Here is a 15,248-nt window from a genome sequence, read left to right as displayed (position 1 = left end):
GTCCTCCTCCCGCCTACGTGGCTGGCCAGGTCCTTTGGCCTCTCTTGCACTTGTAAGGTGACACTTATAAGCTCCCCCTTGCCAAAAAGCTGAAGAAGGTGGGGCGAAGGGTGGCTTGCACCAGCCCGGGGCTCCCGGCGTGGACGGTCGGACGACAAGCGGTCGAACAAGTTCTTCCTCTGAACGCCCGGTGTGCAGCAAAGCACAGACCGAAACAGCCGCCCCGTCCCTCGGTCGCGTGTTTCACAACCTCTGCCGGCTTCACCCCTTTGTCGAGGTGTCGAACCGCAGCTGGAGCCTGCCCTTAACTCACCTGTGCCCCGAAGACTCGCCCCAAGTGCAACTGGCGGCTCTCCTGGCACCGGCGGCACCGCCGGGCACCTCCTGCCCAGGTGTGTGAGCAAAGCAGAGAGGGAACGGAGCCGCAACCGCCGCGGTGACGGAGCTGCAGCCGTGTTTCCCGCTGGGAAGCGTTCGGGAGGGCGAGCCCTGCCCTGCGTCCCCGCTACACCCGGTCCTGCAGCGCTGTCTCTGCCTGGAGCGGGGCTGCTGGGCTCGTGCGTTTACGAAAAGGTCTGGCAATAAATAAGGAGAGTTCTGGTGGCAGATACCATCCCATCGCCTGCTTTCCACAGCGGAGGGGTTGTCTCCCGAGACATCGGCAGCCTCCAGCGCAAGAGGCAGGGATGGTACAGAGCCATGTTCTGGTGGAGCGGCAGCAGTGGCAGCGCCGGGCTGGGACTGGGGACTTGCAGCACCTTGGAAGAGCCTTTTCTGTGCCTTATAAAGCCCCTGGATCCCACTGAATTCCTTGGGAGCTTCTGCCTTGCAAGGATGCAGGTGCTGATGATCAGAAGATCAGTGCTATCTTACCTCTTTAAGAGGCAATGTATCTTGGCTGTTGCTGAGTTTTTACTGGCATGCTTAACCTCTAACTAGGAAAAGAAAAATAGGGTTTGGTATGCCAGCCTTGGGAAGTTGCTAACCCCGCTCTAACACCTCCTACTTTCTCTTTGGCAGCTCTGATATTGCTGTTCCTTTCCATCCCGAGACACTTCCCATCTCAGGGCCTGCCGCAGGTGGTTAGCACCGGCAGCACAGCCAGCGCTATAAGCTACGTATGCTCAGTCTCAGATGGGATTCAGCCACACGTGCAGGAGGAGAGTGTTGTATCTTTCCCTCTGAAATGTGTGTGGATCCGGGGCAGAGCTCTTGCAGGCATTTGTCGTGCCTGTCAGTAAAAAAAGGAAATGTGGGATATACTCCAGGGGAAATTCCTGGAGCTGAATACAAGTGCCCGGTTAAAGCTCCTCTTGCGGCTCCCAGAGCCGTGGGGTGAGGCTGGGCATTAGGAAAGATGCAGTAGACTCGGTTGCTCTGATTTCAGATCCTAACCCTGCCACGGCCCAGTGGAAATTTTGCCCGTTTTGTGAATTCAGCTCACAGCCCCGTGTCCCTCGGTTCCTGGCACAGGCGGCAGCGCTTTCCCCGCCAGAGATTGTGAGGAAGGAACATCCGTGGCATTGAAATGAAGCCGCTGAAGCCAGCCCTTTATCAATGGTGCCGGGAGAGACGCAGCCCACGTGGGTCTCGAGTAACCCGTCGGGACTGTATCGCTCTAAATGCCTCCTCAACGGGATTTTTTAAAGCATTCCCAGGTCCATCCACCTCCTAAAGACACCACCGCTCGCCGGGGCTGAAACGCAGCCCAGCAGCAGCCCTGAACCCACACACCAACGGGAGCTCCCCGACTCGCGGTAGAAGCTGAAAGGGAACTTACTGTGCTCAGCTGGGTCTCATTCTGTTCCCTGCGCCGGGCACCACCAAGCCTCTGCCAACTGACAGGCAGCTTAAATATTGCCAGAGAATCGGGATTTGCCAGCGGAGCCGTTAACGATGTCACAAGGAATGAGAAGGAATATTTATAGTCAAAGTTAAACTAATTGCCCGAAGTTACTCCTTCGGTCTCCCGTGGCTCTGGTGAGAAGTGTATTATTTTCACTATCAGGGCTCATGGGTCAAACTCCACAGAGTGCCATTCTCTTAGGCAATCTGCGCAGCTAGAGAAGGGACAACTAACAATAAAAACAAATCCGTGCTGATGTCCTCTCGAGCTGACAGCTAGTCCTGTCTCTAGGCTTATGCCTGAGCCTTACAAAGAGCAGAACTCATCTGTGGGCTGGGGTTCATAACTCATTTCTGAGTCTGTAGGTTAATCCCAGAATCGAGTTCCCTTCGGGGACCAGGCTGAAGGTTTTGGCTTCAGCATCACCTGTCTGAAAAACCTGATAAATACTTACAGCCAAATAACACACAGAGAATGATGCTGAAGAGGGACCTTCCAGCACAGCGAGAGACTGTGGCAGGAGGCAGCTCATACATAGAATCATAGAATCATTTAGGTTGGAAAAGACCTTCAAGATCATCGAGTCCAACCATTAACCATGCCCACTAAACCATATCATCTCTGAAATCGGGGTGCACAGAGCCCCAGGGCAGCACTACCGAGAAGCCCCGTGTCTCTTGCCGGGCAGGTACCTGCTAGCTGGCAGGGCAGATCGAGCACGGGCACTGTCCTTACACAAGCCTAATCCATATCCTGACGGTGGAGTTATCAACCCAAATTTTAATGTCTGTGATCCCCTAAGGGCACGTTTTACTGGCGAGTCCTCAGCTCCTCTGCGACACCTGGGTGAAAGTCTCGGCCAAAGCCGGGCAGCCCCCGGGGAACGCCGGTCCCGCGTTGCTGGCCGGGCGTGAGCAGCATCTCTGAGCGCAGGTGCTGCTTTTGTCTCTTTCACTCACTAGTGATTTAATGTCGCAATGAACTGCCCTGCTTTTACCAAAGGTTTTGTGAAACTTACCCCTTCTCTGACAATCTCAGCTGCTAGAATCAGAAATTCAGCTCTCGCCTTCACTTTTGAGTTGTCTAGACTGACATCACAGGAAGGAAAGTTGGAAAAACCTAGTATCTGTGTTTTATCTCATTGTTTCACACTCAGCTCACAATTCTGATGAACATAACTAAAGGTCTTTGAATCTTGCGATTGGAGATGCTTTAATTTGATCTGCTAGAATTTGGAAAACCCAGATTTTCCTAAATTGTGTTAGAACAAGGTGGATCCTCAAGGGCTTCAAATTCAGCATCCAGGTGCCTTGTGCTACCTCCCAGTCTATGCCACTTTTGCCTGAATTCCAGCCCTTCCAGTCTGAAGCTGAGACCTCTGTTTGTCTCTTTGGCATCTTTGATGGCACCTGGAAAATAATTACGGATTGTGGCCCTTCAAACCATTATCAAGATACTTAGAGGGAGGGTTCATACGTGGTTCCACGTGGGCTTAGAGTTGCCAGCCTGGTGCTATTTTATCCCAGCCAGTCCACCAAGCGGAGCTGCCATCATGACTTCACCACGACTTTACTAAAGCTGCTCATTTCCTCTTTGAGGTCTTTTTCCCCCTCATTTCTCACAGGACAGAGTGAAAATCCTTAAATAATCCGAGGTTTGGAATGTAACCTGGGATTTCAGGGTCACGGTTTCCCTGTCTCTGTCAGAGGATGGAAGCGGCACCCCGTGGAGCAGGAGCCACGCCACGGCTGCATTCCCCGCGCTGACCCCGGGCTGCTGCCTGAGTTATTATTTCCTTTCTAAGGACAGGCTTTCCTGTGAAGACGATCCCATGATCAAGGCTGACGCTGGGCTGCACAAGGCTAAAAGGAGAGCATCCAGCCAGTACACCGAGTCTGGGGAAAAATTACCTAATGTTTGCGGTTATCAAGAAAGAGCAAAACGACAAGTGAGTGCGGTGAATGATGCCGACTGTCGCATGTACCACGCTGCAAAGGAGGCTCCGGGTCATCATTTCTGTGGCGGTTTATGGACTGCAGCCCGGGCCACGCTGGACACCTCGAGATCCCCAGGGCTGCAGAAGAGCCAGGCTCGATCGGCCAGGAGGGCTAAAGAAACATCAGGAGGGGTTTGAGCGCTTTAAATGCATATCCCCAGCGAGGGACTTCCACCCATAACATTTTTATTAACTCTCTTCAGAGCTGTTTTACAGTTGCCGGTGCTGTGGCCTCCAGGGAGGAACCAGTGATTGAGCAGGCTGCTGTAAACAAGCTAAACTACAACCAGGAAATCTGATATGAAGCCGGTCCCTATCTATCTGCTGTTAGTGTAAAGGGAGATAAATTGCTCCGGGGACATAAACTCAACCTCAGCCAAGAATTCCTTTTCAGAGGGAAACAATTCACTGGCTCATATGCTCACTAAATGTTTTCTTCTGAAGGCTGCAGAAAAAATCCATACTATTTTAAGAATTTGCTGCTCATATTTATCACGCTAGCCTACATGCTGGCACGCAAGCAGGTCTTGTCAGAGTTATGCAGTTATTTTCCTTGTACCAGCCCAAACCCAACAAGGTCAAATCCTGCATCTCTCTCCTGTAGCTGTAAGGGGCCAATATTAAGAAGTGTAGTCACAGAAGAGCCAGATGCAGGATTCCTCACGCCTTCACCTGCAGCTGTCATACGAAGCAATTTTTGACAGAACACAGAGGGACATGCAGTCATGAGGCAGAAGGCAGTAGCTTTATTTTAGGAATAGCACATAGGCATTGGGTAGAGACTGAATTGTGAATATACATAGTCCCATTATCAAATAATAACCATGTGTCAGAAGTTCTGGTTCTTTGAAAATATTCACATAAAAATACCAAAGGGATTGGAGTTCTAACTATTTTGGAAAGTTACAACATGTAGCAAAATCTATGTACAGCATTTTCACATTTGTAATGACAGTTTCAAAAGAACCTCCAGTGGTTTAAATATTGAATATGTTTTTAGAAAAAAAAAAAAATAATCAACTGAATGCAGTGTACAACATCCAAAACGGAAAGAGGAGCTGAGTGAGCATTGCCCTGTCACCACCGTCGGGGCAGAGACAGAGACAGACGGGGCCAGACCTCTGGGAACACAACGCTAGAAACTACCTGGCACTTAAAGCTGTATAAACTGAGAACGCTTGTGAAAAGATACTTCACTTTCTACAGCAGGGTTTAAAAAAATACTGAAAACCCAAAGATTTGATGGTCATAAGGTCTCCCATAAATAATGCACCAGTTGGTGATCCTGTACTTGAGCAAAGGCTTCAGTAAGAGCTCTTGCTCTGGCAATAGGCGGGAGGAAGGTTACCTACGCTACGGCTTGCTGGAGTGCTTCCACAGGGCACGATGTTGGAGCGTCGGGTTTGAAAGGCAACGGATGCGTTTTGCACAGAGGAATGCCTCACAATGTTAACGCACTGTAGGTTTGCTGCTGTAAAGCTCTCGGGGCACCGCGTCGCCCGGAGGCACGTGCACTGCCCATGGGATGCTGCTAGCCCTTTTGTCCCAGGGGACATCTCGGAGGGAATTAAGTCATCGAAATAACAATCAGACGGTGTTGAAAGATGGACGTGTGCACGCTTCTAGAGTTCCCTGGGTATATTCAGCATGAACGACTGGTCATACAGTAAAGGGATTCTCAGGACTTCAGCCCTGGGGAGTGAATAAAGGAGGGCAGGGGATGTGTTTCTCGCTGCTCTCTCCCGTGCCTCGGGAGCGGTACTCGGGGCTACGGAGGACTCCCACTCATTTTTAGGCTACCGAGGGTTTGGTACTTTCCAAGGAGGCACCAAAACACTCAGAGATTTATGTCTCCTGGCGAGTTCAAATAAGTCTACTGTTGATGATGTTAAACTCTTGGGAAGAATTCAAGACCTGCCAGTCTCTGCCACACCTTTAAGCAAAGCTGACGGCCGGGAAGGACTCTGGGCTTTCCGTCCTCTCCAAGCACAGCTGGGTAGAACCAGACTGGATCTGTATTTGGGACCACACAGACATGCCAGAAGGGTTCTGCAAGGTCATATTGCTTTCGATTGCCACTAGCTGGCAATGGCAGGGGATTAAAGCCTCTGGGCCGCCTCTGGCAACCTCTCTGTTAGGGTCTGTTCAGGTGGAGCTCCAGCCCCACGGTGCAGCTCAAGGGGAGAAGGGCTTTGAGAGGGAGGGATTTGAGAGGGGCTCAGCAGCGTTGCTCCTCAGGGTCCCGGGGAAGCAGGTGCTGGTGGGAGTCCTTGTCCCCCCGTGCTCCCTTCCTCGCCTGACCTGCTCTGCCTCCCCAGGGAGTCCGTGACTGGGCTCTCACCCCGGCCCCGAGGCTGGCAGGGATGAGCAGTGCCTGCCTGGGGAAAGTTATATCCTGCGAGGGCTGACTCCTTGCACCACCATGCTTGGGTACTGGCTGTGGGGAAGGTCTCCAGCAACTGCTGGTGCCAGTTATACGCGTTCTGGAAACACGGGAGAGTGAGGTTTTAGCCAGATCTGAAGCCAAGTTTTAGACAAGTCTGAAATCCTTGACTCAGTAATATGCTGGAAATGGAGGATGCCAAGAAAGCTGTTGTCAAGACCAGCGCAGTGTTTACCTTCATGTCCCCGTGCCTCACCCTCGCATCCATCCACTATCACCTGTGGTGCCTTTTCAGTGTCCAAACTGCCCCGACCCTTCGGTCCTTGGTTCTCCTTAGTGGTAGCAGGTGACAGCAGCGTATTTACAACCAAACTCAATGGGAGCAAATTGCACTTTGTTGGCAATAAATTGTTTCACCTCGCATTGCTGCAGACCCGTCACCAGGCAAGGGGGGAGGTCATCCTGGGGCTGCGCTGGCTCTCGCCAACCTGCACATCGCTGAGTGCCCGCTGCAGGGAGAGAGCAAAGAGCAGGAGCTGAGGATCAGGCAGGGGCAGCTGGTGTGGACAGGGAGATGCTTCAATGGTACTGGCCACTACAGACTTAATTCTTCCCCGGCTTCCTGCTGGACAAGCCCTGTGAGTCCTTACATCTGCTTTGTGGTGCTCCGACCCAGCTTTTGTTAATCAAGAACGTCAGCCCATGACAACATCTGCTCTACTCTCCCTGGGGCTGGTGCCTGGACCATCAACCCTCACCTCAGCCTCCTGCACTGACAGCCAAAGTGTATGTTTGTTAGAAAAATTGCATTTTACAGACATTCAGGTACATGTGCTCACAAAATTCTCGTCTCGTTCCCACAGCTCACATGTAAGTAAAACGCTTCACTGACATCTAACAGGAAACCACTTGCAGGCTAGCTTTGAAAAGTGCAACTCACCTCAAACTTGCTAATGAATTCTGCAAAAATGCCAAAGAAAGCCTCAGAAGTTGTCATTTTCGAGTCTTCCCCAAAGAAGGACAACACCTTGCTGAATTCTTCCATGGCCTTGTGCTGCAGGTCGTCCAGGGATCGTATGGCAGGCTGGGCACTCTCCAGGAAAGACTGGGAGAAATGGCTCAAGGAAAAACAGCTGCACTGGGGGTCTGGTACAGACCAGAATCCCTTCTGCTTATCAAATGGCTGGGTTTCATCTCAGGTCTAAGAAGAGACCTGCTGCCAGTGCAGGCTGTGGCCATATGCGAATGGCGGCTGCTGGCATGCTCAGCCATCCCTACTGGCATTTCTCTGGAAGGAAAGACGGCTCAGAAAGCTTTCTGGCCTTGTGGCACTGGGTTTCTGCCACGCAGAGGCATGTGAACTGGTGGTCACCACAAAAGCTTTTTCCCATGCTGGCTAAGAGCGAGTGGAGGGTGGAGATTTCCACCATGCTCTCACCAAGTGCTGCAATGGTGCTTTCTTACCAGCCAGACACAGCCCTGCTACTTACCAAGGAGGCATAGAGACAACAAACCGCTTTTACTCAAGGGCAGTAAGCCTCATGGGTGATTTGCCCCTTTTATAGAAGGATACAGTCATCACAATTGCAAATCTGTCCTCTGCAGTAGCTGGCATGTTGTGACAGGCCATCTGTATGTCACTGACGGTGGTGTGCAGGTCCTTCAGGTCAGCCGTTAGTGTTCTCTGATTCACTACGTGAGAAGAGAGGAGTCAACAGTGTTTAGGAGAGTTAGGTCTGGCTTGCTTCCTGCGGCAAAGCGAGGACAACGAGCGTGGGCCATGGGTCGGGGTGGTTCAGGCTGTCTACATGACTGCCTAACCTGTCCCTCTTGTCCAGGGTGTGGTGGACAACCAGACCTTCCTGCTGGCCTCCAGCAGGTTGCCAGCAGCCGTTGCTGGGTGCTCGGGCCAAGAGATGCCCAGAAGAGCCCAGAATGTGCCAAGCGCAAGGAGCGTGCAGGACTCGGCAGCACGAGGGCAGTGATGGATACACAGGCACTTGACTTGGGAGGGGGACAGAGGGAGCGTACAGGACAGTGGGACAAGGGGTAATATCCAGGCGGCCCTCCATGGCATCTCGTCATAGCATCAGCATTCAGGAGAGCGATGAGCAGTTCAGACTCCTTGCTGGTTGGGGTGGCCAAGCCTCAGCTCTTCTACAGGCAAGGGAGAAGGTGAACTGCAGCATGTCGAGAGGGTTTGGGTTTTGTGCTGCAGTTGTGTCACTCTCTGGCCTGTATGAGAGCAAAGCTGGGCAGCCCTGGATGGCACCCAGTCTGAAATTGGGTCTAAAGTGGCAGGAGTTTGGGCAGCAGGGAGCCCTCAGTGACAGAAGCGTTATTTAACAGGCCAGACACAAAATCCAGCTAGGAAAGCTACAGGTACAGACCTTCATCAAGTGGAAATTTACATCTCCAGGCCTGAGTTTTCTCCCTTATTTATCTGCTGTAGCACTAATTCCCAAGGGAATTACTCACAAAGAAGAGGGGATGGTGTGCAAGGAGAATGCAGCCCATGCTTTGCAGGCAGCCAGCCAGCTGTGACACCACCAACACGAACGGATGGATGATAATGCCACCATCTCTGTGACTTTTTTTTATTGCAACCAACGAAGCTGTACAAGCCTCAGTCAGCGTGACATACCTGTGACTGGACTGTGAACTCATAACGTGAAGGGTGCTGTACACTCTGTACCACACGCGATTGCAGGCAGTAATAATGCTGGCACCCACGCCAGGGAGGCTGCACACCAGGGGTGGAAGGAGGCAGAGGCTGGGTGGAGCGGACCGGCTCCTGGCACTTCCCTCTTCTGTGCCTCCTTTGCACTTACAAGATATCTCTGAACTTGGGAACTACTTTTTCAAGTCAGAAGGAAGGTTCAGGTCAGGGGCAGAGCCTTGTCTACACACTCGCATGTGCGGCAGCGTGGGATGGATGGGACATCCCCTGTCACTAAGCTCGTCCGTTCCTAGCCCCGTCCTCTTGCTCAGGACCATTTCTCACTAGTTTGGGCCACCGTCCTGCTCGTGCCAATGCTGTGCAGCTCATGACTTATTCTAGACCCGTACAAAACCAAGAGACAGTGCAAGGAGACATGGAGCTTGCAGATGCTTTTGCTCGTTTACCTTTGGCAGCAAGCGGCACTGTAGGAAGATCCTTGGCAAAGCCCAGGAGCTCTGGGAAATGTTGGCTAAGTGATTTGGCAAGAATGTGCAGGAAGGTGGATTTCCCATCAACAGTCTTGGTTGTGTTCAGCTACGGCAAAGCAAAACAAGTAAGGAGATTCCTACGCAGAGGAGAGTGGGGTTTGCCAAGCACCCAAATACACAGGGGCTCCTCTATTCTGCTCGGCTCACTCTGCGTTCACGTGCATGGCAATTCCCAGCCATGCTATGTGGATTAATGTTTAAATAGGACATTTAATATTTACACAGCATGTTACGCCCAGATTAGTGGCGTCGAGATGCTAAGCAATGCCTCTCTCCTGCAGGCCGGGTCTGTCACCCCATCCCCCACCGCTCAGGAGTCCCGCCGCAACCCACGTGGGATAAAAGACCATCATTTTCTCCCGCCCCACAGCCAGAAGACCTGGTTCTCAGGTCCCAGCACATTGAAGCACCAGACCACCGTTAGGGCCTCTCTGAAGTCAACCCTGAGCATCAATCCCTGCCCTCCCACCGGTCCCCCCCCACGGGGAGCCGCTGCACCCAGGAGCCTTGTACGAGGACAGGCACGATGAACTCCTGGGCCCTTGGAGCTCCCGGCATTGGTGCCTCCTGCACGGGAACAAGCATGCTTCATCTTACCTCGGTGAGAAAGTTGATTTTAAAGCCTGTTGTTTTGCTGGTCTTGGGCTGCCCATTGTTCAGGTAGTTCCCCATCGCCAGCACAAACTGCAAAGAGAAACCGCAGTGAAGGACTGGCCAGTGACCTCCAGCACTTATACTGTCCCATCTCCCACCTCTTTTTGTACCCGCTTTTGGGCCAAGAGACCTACCAACAATGTGGTAGGAGCAGAGGTTAAAAAGCCTCCCTCTGTCTACAGGACTGTGGGAAAGCACCCTTTTTTGTGTCAGGTCACTTCTGCTAAGGGGCCCCATACATCTCCTCAAAGAGCATCGTTAATAAAACCTTATCAGTTAATTCAGTGGGTTAGATTAGGTGAGTGAATACATGTTAAAGGCAGAGTTTCCACACTGTTCATCCCATCACCCACACAGGGCAGCCGCAGCACCCTGGGAGGAGGAGAGCTGCTAATGCGCCCATTGGCACGGCAGCCCCAAGGGATGGGGCCGTGGGTCCAGAGGCACAGGCTGTTCTCTTCTCTGTGCTGCTCCCGTACAAACTGCACTGAACCCTCAACAGCAAAGTCCATATTTCAGCTACAGGCACTGGTCCTCATCCACCGCCTCTCTGGTGTCTTCAGCAGGGGCTAGAAAAAACACCCCGTTTGTCATCTGCAGACCCGAACTTCCAAAGCCCTTGCAAGAGCTCACATTTAGATGCTTCCCCATGTGGTTTATGTGGATGCTTCCCAGGAGTCCCCTTCCCTCCCCTGCAGCCCCCCAGAAGGTCTGTGCTGCCAGAGGTCTGGCTCTTGCAGCCCTGCCGTGTGCTGCGGGTGGGTGCGCGGCCGCCTGTGATCTGCCCTCCTGCATCCTCCCCATGCCAGGATCCCCACAAGCCAGTACCAGCGGGAGCTGCCAGTGGATGGAACGTGGCCGAACTGGACCCGGAGGGGCCCAAAACACAACCGTGGGGCTGGAGGTGCGCTCCGGCTGCCTGCGAGCTGCCCGGCTGCCTGCGGGCGCTCCTGTGGACACTGGGGGCCCCCGGTGGCTGTTACCAGAAAGAAGGACTGTTCTGACCTCCAAGATCTTAGCCAGCTTCTTGCTGCTTTTCAGCTCTAGAGAGGCCTTGCAGATGCACTCGTAGCTGGCTTTGATCTCCTCTGTCTTCTCTTGCAGAGTGGTCTTAAAATGTAGGCTGCGCAGACGGATCTTGTATTCTGGTACTGACAACATCTGAGAACAAAAGGAGAAAATTACTACTATCACCATCAGCATAATCCCTCCTAGACAGTGTTTTTCGTGACATATTTCCCTGTAAATGAAAGCAGTATGCGCTTGCTTAGCGCAGGTGACACCGCGGAGCAGCTGGGACGGCTGCTGTAGCTCGCAGAGCACGGCCACTTCGCTGCTGCAGGAGAGGAAGGTTTCATGCCAATATTCCCAAGTGACTTTGTCAACAGAAAGTAAGTCAGAGTTGGGCAAAGTCACTCTTACCATGGAGTAAATATCACGGCATGCTTCGGCTGTAAACCAGCCGCTGTGGGAACTGCCAGGCGCCTTGGGCATCAGCCTGAGCATCGCTTGCTGCCAGCCCGTTTTGACCAGTGCCACCAGCTTTTCCTATCCCACAGCACGCATGAGCGGACCAGCATCCTGCTGACCGCTTCCTCTCTGCTGTGGGTTTTCCTCCTCTCCAGCTCACAGCGGGACAACCCGGGGACACTGCACGTGCAGACCTCCTCGCTCCTGGAGCACGTCCCTGCCCACAGGTACCTGCAGCACAAACTGGTCGGGCTCGCTCAGCTTGCCGGGGTTCTCCTTGTAGCTCTGGAAGCGCTGGACTTCCTCCCCGTCCGGGGCGTACAGCAAGAGCTGCTTGATGTGGGAAGGCTCCAGGCGGTCCGTCTCCATCGTCATGAGAATCTGGCGCAGCTCGATGTGTGAGAGCTTGAGGTGGGCTATCAGGATGGCTGGGGGCAAGGGAGGTGCGTCACTTAGGAGGGGAGGAGGACCGGACCCTGGGGGCTGGCTGCACTGGGACAGACCGCTTGGCAGGATGGGGCCAGGAGGGGAAGCTCAATTTCTCCATGATGTGAAAGTGATGTGGATTCTCCATGTGCCCGCGCTGGCACAGGGTCCGCTCTGGGGAGAGGAAGGGCTTTCCACTCCCCGAGGCCCTGCAGAGGCTGCACGGGGACCCCGAGGAGTCACTCTGGTCCTGCAGACCCCCCAGGGTATTGCATCATCATGTGCACATACATCACCAACGCATCACGCTGGGCTGCACTGGAAACCAGCCCCAGCACCTCCTCCTCTCCCACGTCCCCCACGGCCAGGCGACCGGGGTCTCGCAGGGTCCCACCAAGCTCTGCCACCCTCCTTCCTACCAGAAGGATGTCCTGGAGGAGCAGCACCGACCCTTCCCCAGCGGGCAGCCCCGCACACCCTCGCTGCCCCGCGGGGCCCTGCAAGTTCTGCCCCTCTCCCTCCCCAGGCCAATGAGTCACATCCCATCTCTGTCCCTTCTTGTAAAAACTTCTTCTTCCCCCTGCCCGGGGCTGAGCCCAGCCTGGAGGGGCTCTGGGCTGCAGGAACAGCCCAGCCCAGCAGAGCAGCGCTGGGATTGTGCTCATGGGATGGTGCTGGTGTAGCCTCCTTCCTTTTACCTTTCCAGTTCTCTACATCCCCGGTCCCATCTCTGGGCCCGTTTTGGGGGTACGTTCACCGTGATGTTTACTTACATGTGTTGTAGGCCTTTTTGTGGGACAAAATTTCAACCACGTCTTTCTTTTTAAAGTTTTCAGGCATGAGAGTTGGCTCTGGAAGAGAAACTGAAAGATTTAATCATCGGTAAGGACAGGCTCAGCCGGCTCCAGCAGGAAGAAAACTGTCCTGAAAACAGTGAAACCATGAATGAAAGAGAGGAGAACTGATGCTTTGCACACAGCAATGGCTCCGGGAATCCTTGAATTCTGTGATTCAAAGATCTCCTCAATGGAGGACTCAGTTGGAGCTGAAAAAGGTAAAACAAGAGGTGAAACGCACAGAAAACCCCAGACTGCCCAGAAACATCCCCAAAAAGATAGCCCCTGAGAAGAATCCCATTTCATCCCACTTCCACCGCCAGTCCCATCTGCATCTGCCCGCTCTAGCTCAGCTCTGCCCACGCTGCCATTGTGCAGCACGTCCCTTGCAGGAGACCTCAGACATCCCACTGGCGTTTTACTTCTCCCAGTGTAAATGAGGCAGCCGTGCTGCCCCACGCCTCCCTTCGGGCAGGTGGGGGGGGGGGGGCAGGAGCGCATTGCTTACACCCCCCACCCCAAATACCTCCCGCTGCACAGAGCGACCACCCCGGCCACCGCCGCTTGGCACCCCCAGCCTGGACCTGCTCTCTGGGTTTGCAGCGCCCAGAAACCCCGGTGGGTGGGAGAGCCCAGCCGGTGGGTCTGCAGGAGACCCCGATTCAAGAGCAACAGGGGAGGCTGCACTGGCAGGTAGCTACGGACCCCACACGTAGGTCTGGGGGCGAACTCACTTATTATATATGTATAAAGAAATGTGTTGCTTGTAACGTTCTCTATGAACAGAGAAATGTTTTCACGTCTTTTTCAGGGCTGAGTTCTCAAAGCAACAGAGCTGCAATTCGCTTCCTAATTTGCAGCCGTTACTGCTACTGCAGCACAGCGTGGTGTCCGTGGATGCCGATGGCCCGGCTGACTGTCTGTTCTGCACAGACTGTAACAAGCAGAGGCTGTGCACAAATTGTTATAATATGTGGCACGGGTTTGAGCTTCTGCTGTGTTGCAAACCAGGCCCCTCGTGGCACTGGAGAGCGGTGCTGGCACACCGGCATTCCCTTCGGTATGGGGATGGCCGGGTACTCCCTCTGAGAGCCGGGAAGCAGCACTGAGCACAACGGGGAGCAAAACCCTCCAGCTGAGTTTCACTGCCCCAATCGACTGAAATGCAGAGAGAAAACAGATAAGGGCAACAAAGAAAATTAAGGGAGATGATAGTGAATCAATCTCCACCTTAATAATCTGCTGTGCCACCAGCCACAAAATCCTGAGTATGAACGAATTCTATGCCATGGGTGATGCTAGGACCAGGCATTGCCTTGCTGCCTGCCCTCTGAGCCCCAGTTCCTCCCATATCCCTGGTCTCTGGTCTGCACCAGGACCCATTCTGGGGCTCAAGTACTTACTTGTAGGCTTCTGTGTCCCAAAGTGCAGCTCCAGGTCAAGGTATTTGACCATATCACTCAGCTTGTCGTAATCGGAGTCTTCCCCGAGCTGCAGGAGGAGGAGGAAGAGTCAGGAGCGGTGCTGGCGCAGGGGACAGCCCGACACTGCCCGCCTGCACTGAGCCACCTTCCCTCTGCCCCACGCTAAGCCCTGTGTCCCTAGAAGAAACCAGGACAGGTTGATGGCACTGTCCTGTAACTGGAGATTCAGCCATCACAAACCCTGCACAGAAACCAGAGCCTGGTGAACCGTTCACCTCTGTGGAGGCAGTTTCTACACAAGTCACCCAGCCCATCTGGTGGGACCTGTTCTCGTTTCAGAAGAAAGGAAGAAACCCGGAGATTCAGCCCATCAGCATTTCCTTGCACCCTCCAGCTGGCAGCACTGCCCCGCAGATTCATTTAGCTTCTGACACAGCTGGAATCCTACAGAGCGTTACTGCTTTTCACTTGCTACTTGGGCACGATTGCTTTACTGAAGGACAAAGTTGGAATTCCAGAAACTTCAGGAATTTTTTGCATACAAAAAAAATCACTGGGAAGAAGCATCTTGTTCTCTGGAGTCCCAGGGAGAGGGACCTGCAGGATTTCAAGTACCTGCTAATGAGGTGGGTGCCCGTGGGACTGGAAGATGATCCCACAGCTCCCCTCTAGCTGCTCAGGGCACAAAGAATATGGCACATCTGAACACATTCATCATCATGAGAGACACAGAGGCTGGAAGTTAAACTCCAGGGAGGCCAGCTTCTCCCTACAGGGACTCAAATCCACCTCCAGAGTTCTGCATCACTTCAGGTCCACCGTGCCAAAGGATTATCACATCTCGTCTCACTCCTCGCCTCTGCATTCCCCCTCCGGTGTCCTCCCCTGCCTCGGTGCTCTCCCCGTCACTCTGCTTTCAACCATCCTAACAGTTTCCCATTGATAAAACCTCCTACAGCTGCAGAACGCATCTGAAGGCAGCTCCTGACTACATCAACCTACA

At 53.4% G+C, this 15,248-nt stretch overlaps 1 protein-coding gene across 5 annotated transcripts in view; it reads right to left on the bottom strand.

The window, feature by feature from the left end:
• Positions 1-4,845: 4,845 nt before the first annotated feature.
• The window catches only part of GRID2IP (Grid2 interacting protein), a 43,008-nt gene continuing 32,605 nt past the window's right edge, over positions 4,846-15,248 (bottom strand). For 4 of the 5 annotated variants that reach the window (XM_049791059.1, XM_049791061.1, XM_049791063.1 and 1 more), the window contains 9 exons: positions 14,225-14,312; positions 12,759-12,848; positions 11,791-11,987; positions 11,095-11,250; positions 10,033-10,119; positions 9,352-9,481; positions 7,799-7,917; positions 7,166-7,330; positions 4,846-6,734 (listed from right to left, as the gene is read on the bottom strand). In XM_049791059.1, the coding sequence (XP_049647016.1) occupies positions 6,663-6,734; positions 7,166-7,330; positions 7,799-7,917; positions 9,352-9,481; positions 10,033-10,119; positions 11,095-11,250; positions 11,791-11,987; positions 12,759-12,848; positions 14,225-14,312 (1,104 nt within the window). In that variant the 3' untranslated portion in view covers positions 4,846-6,662. The remainder of the gene's footprint in view (positions 6,735-7,165; positions 7,331-7,798; positions 7,918-9,351; positions 9,482-10,032; positions 10,120-11,094; positions 11,251-11,790; positions 11,988-12,758; positions 12,849-14,224; positions 14,313-15,248) is intronic. The other variant, XM_049791060.1, reaches the window with a different exon arrangement.

Source organism: Accipiter gentilis, chromosome 33 (genome assembly GCF_929443795.1).
Source record: "Accipiter gentilis chromosome 33, bAccGen1.1, whole genome shotgun sequence".
Lineage (NCBI taxonomy): Eukaryota > Metazoa > Chordata > Aves > Accipitriformes > Accipitridae > Astur > Astur gentilis.
Note: the sequence above shows the minus strand (reverse complement) of the source record. Positions and strands in the feature narration are given on the sequence as shown.